The 1,480-nt window shown below is 43.0% G+C and overlaps 1 protein-coding gene across 1 annotated transcript in view; it reads left to right on the top strand.

The window, feature by feature from the left end:
- LOC107567615 (uncharacterized) overlaps positions 1-1,480 on the top strand; it is an 8,455-nt gene extending 6,975 nt beyond the window's left edge. Inside the window, exons 9-11 of the mRNA XM_016253313.1 lie at positions 44-183; positions 362-457; positions 1,457-1,480. Of these exons, the coding sequence (XP_016108799.1) occupies positions 44-83 (40 nt within the window). The 3' untranslated portion in view covers positions 84-183; positions 362-457; positions 1,457-1,480. The remainder of the gene's footprint in view (positions 1-43; positions 184-361; positions 458-1,456) is intronic.

Here is a 1,480-nt window from a genome sequence, read left to right as displayed (position 1 = left end):
GTGTGTGTGTGTGTGTGTGTGTGTGTGTGTGTGTGTGTTTAAGGATCTGGAGTTTACAGCAGCGTTGGTCAAACAGTCTCTGATGTCTGTTCCTGATCTCCACAAAGTCCTGCGGCTCCTGCTTCCTACAGTACCTGAAGGAGAACTGCTGTCACTCGTAGACGCACTAGGACCCAGAGTCGGGTAACACACACACGCGCGCGCACACACACACACACATGGAACACAAACAGGTGTGTGTCTGAAATGGATCTGTGTCTGATCTGAGTCATGACTCTGTTCTGTAGAGCTGCTTACGGCTGAAACTGAGTCTCATATTTGATGAGTTTTGCTCATGATTGCTGTTGTTTTTGACCCGTAGGGAATCAGGAAGCTGCTCGTCTCTGGCAGACAGACTGAGACACGATGTGCTGAGCAGAAATCTGTCTGACGCTCTTCAGCACAGAGACAGAGACAGGTCAGTCTGATCACGATTAGAAACACAAACCAGCGTTAGAGGCATTAAAGCGTCTGTGTTCTGCAGACTGAGAACATCTCCGCAAACACACATTCTCACACACACGCTTCATCCAGCTGTCCCGGATCACTCCCATCATGCCGTGTGTTCAGAGCCGATCCTAGCGTTTTGGGGCCCTAAGCAGATTTTCAAAAGGTGCCCCCACTACCTGCGGTTTCACCTAAGCACCACCTCCCAGCCTCCAATACACACATCGACACTGTATTGTACATTTTTAGAAAATTTCTCTTTCATGATATAAATATGAAGATAAGCCCATATTTCATATATACACTTTTTTTTTTTGTTGAATTTTAAATGTTTGACCATTACTTTCTGAGAAATATATAAAAAAATTAAGATTAATGCTTTAATAAAGTTAAATAAATAAATATTAATTATGAAAATTATTATTATTTAAATTATTATTATTAATTATTATTGCTCATAATAATCTTTTCTAGATTGGCTTGTAAAAATAAATATGTGCAAACAAACATGTAAATACTGTTTTGGCTTCCTCTGTATTTCTGCGCTTCAGCGCCACCTCCTGTCAGAAAATGAGCTTGCATTTTTATTCAGCCCCTCTGCGGAACAATTCGGATAATAAGGTATCTCGAACTATTCTGGTCTTTTGAATTGCCCACGATAACACCGTGCGCAACTCTGTTGTTTCACGTCTTCAAAGCTCTTATGAAATGCCGAATTAAATAGACAAATCACAATGCAGCAGCCACCATTTCAGCATCAGCTTTATAAAATCCATCACTTACCCTTATCTTGCTCACTTTCTTTCCTACTTTTCCTCGTCTCTGCAGCAGATTGAAAGTGCCGCGCCGCTTTGACACGAGGGGGAGGCGAGGCGTTGCGTAAATTACGGGGCCCTACGTAACTTGCGTAGTGAGCGTATAGGGCCGATCGTCTCCGCGTGTGTTGAGCGTGTGTGTGTGTGTTCCTCAGGTTCCTCAAGAAGCGTCAGAAGCT

This window comes from Sinocyclocheilus grahami, unplaced genomic scaffold (genome assembly GCF_001515645.1).
Source record: "Sinocyclocheilus grahami isolate Dianchi unplaced genomic scaffold, SAMN03320097.WGS_v1.1 scaffold1174.1, whole genome shotgun sequence".
NCBI lineage: Eukaryota > Metazoa > Chordata > Actinopteri > Cypriniformes > Cyprinidae > Sinocyclocheilus > Sinocyclocheilus grahami.
This window is presented reverse-complemented; position numbering and strand designations above follow the sequence as displayed.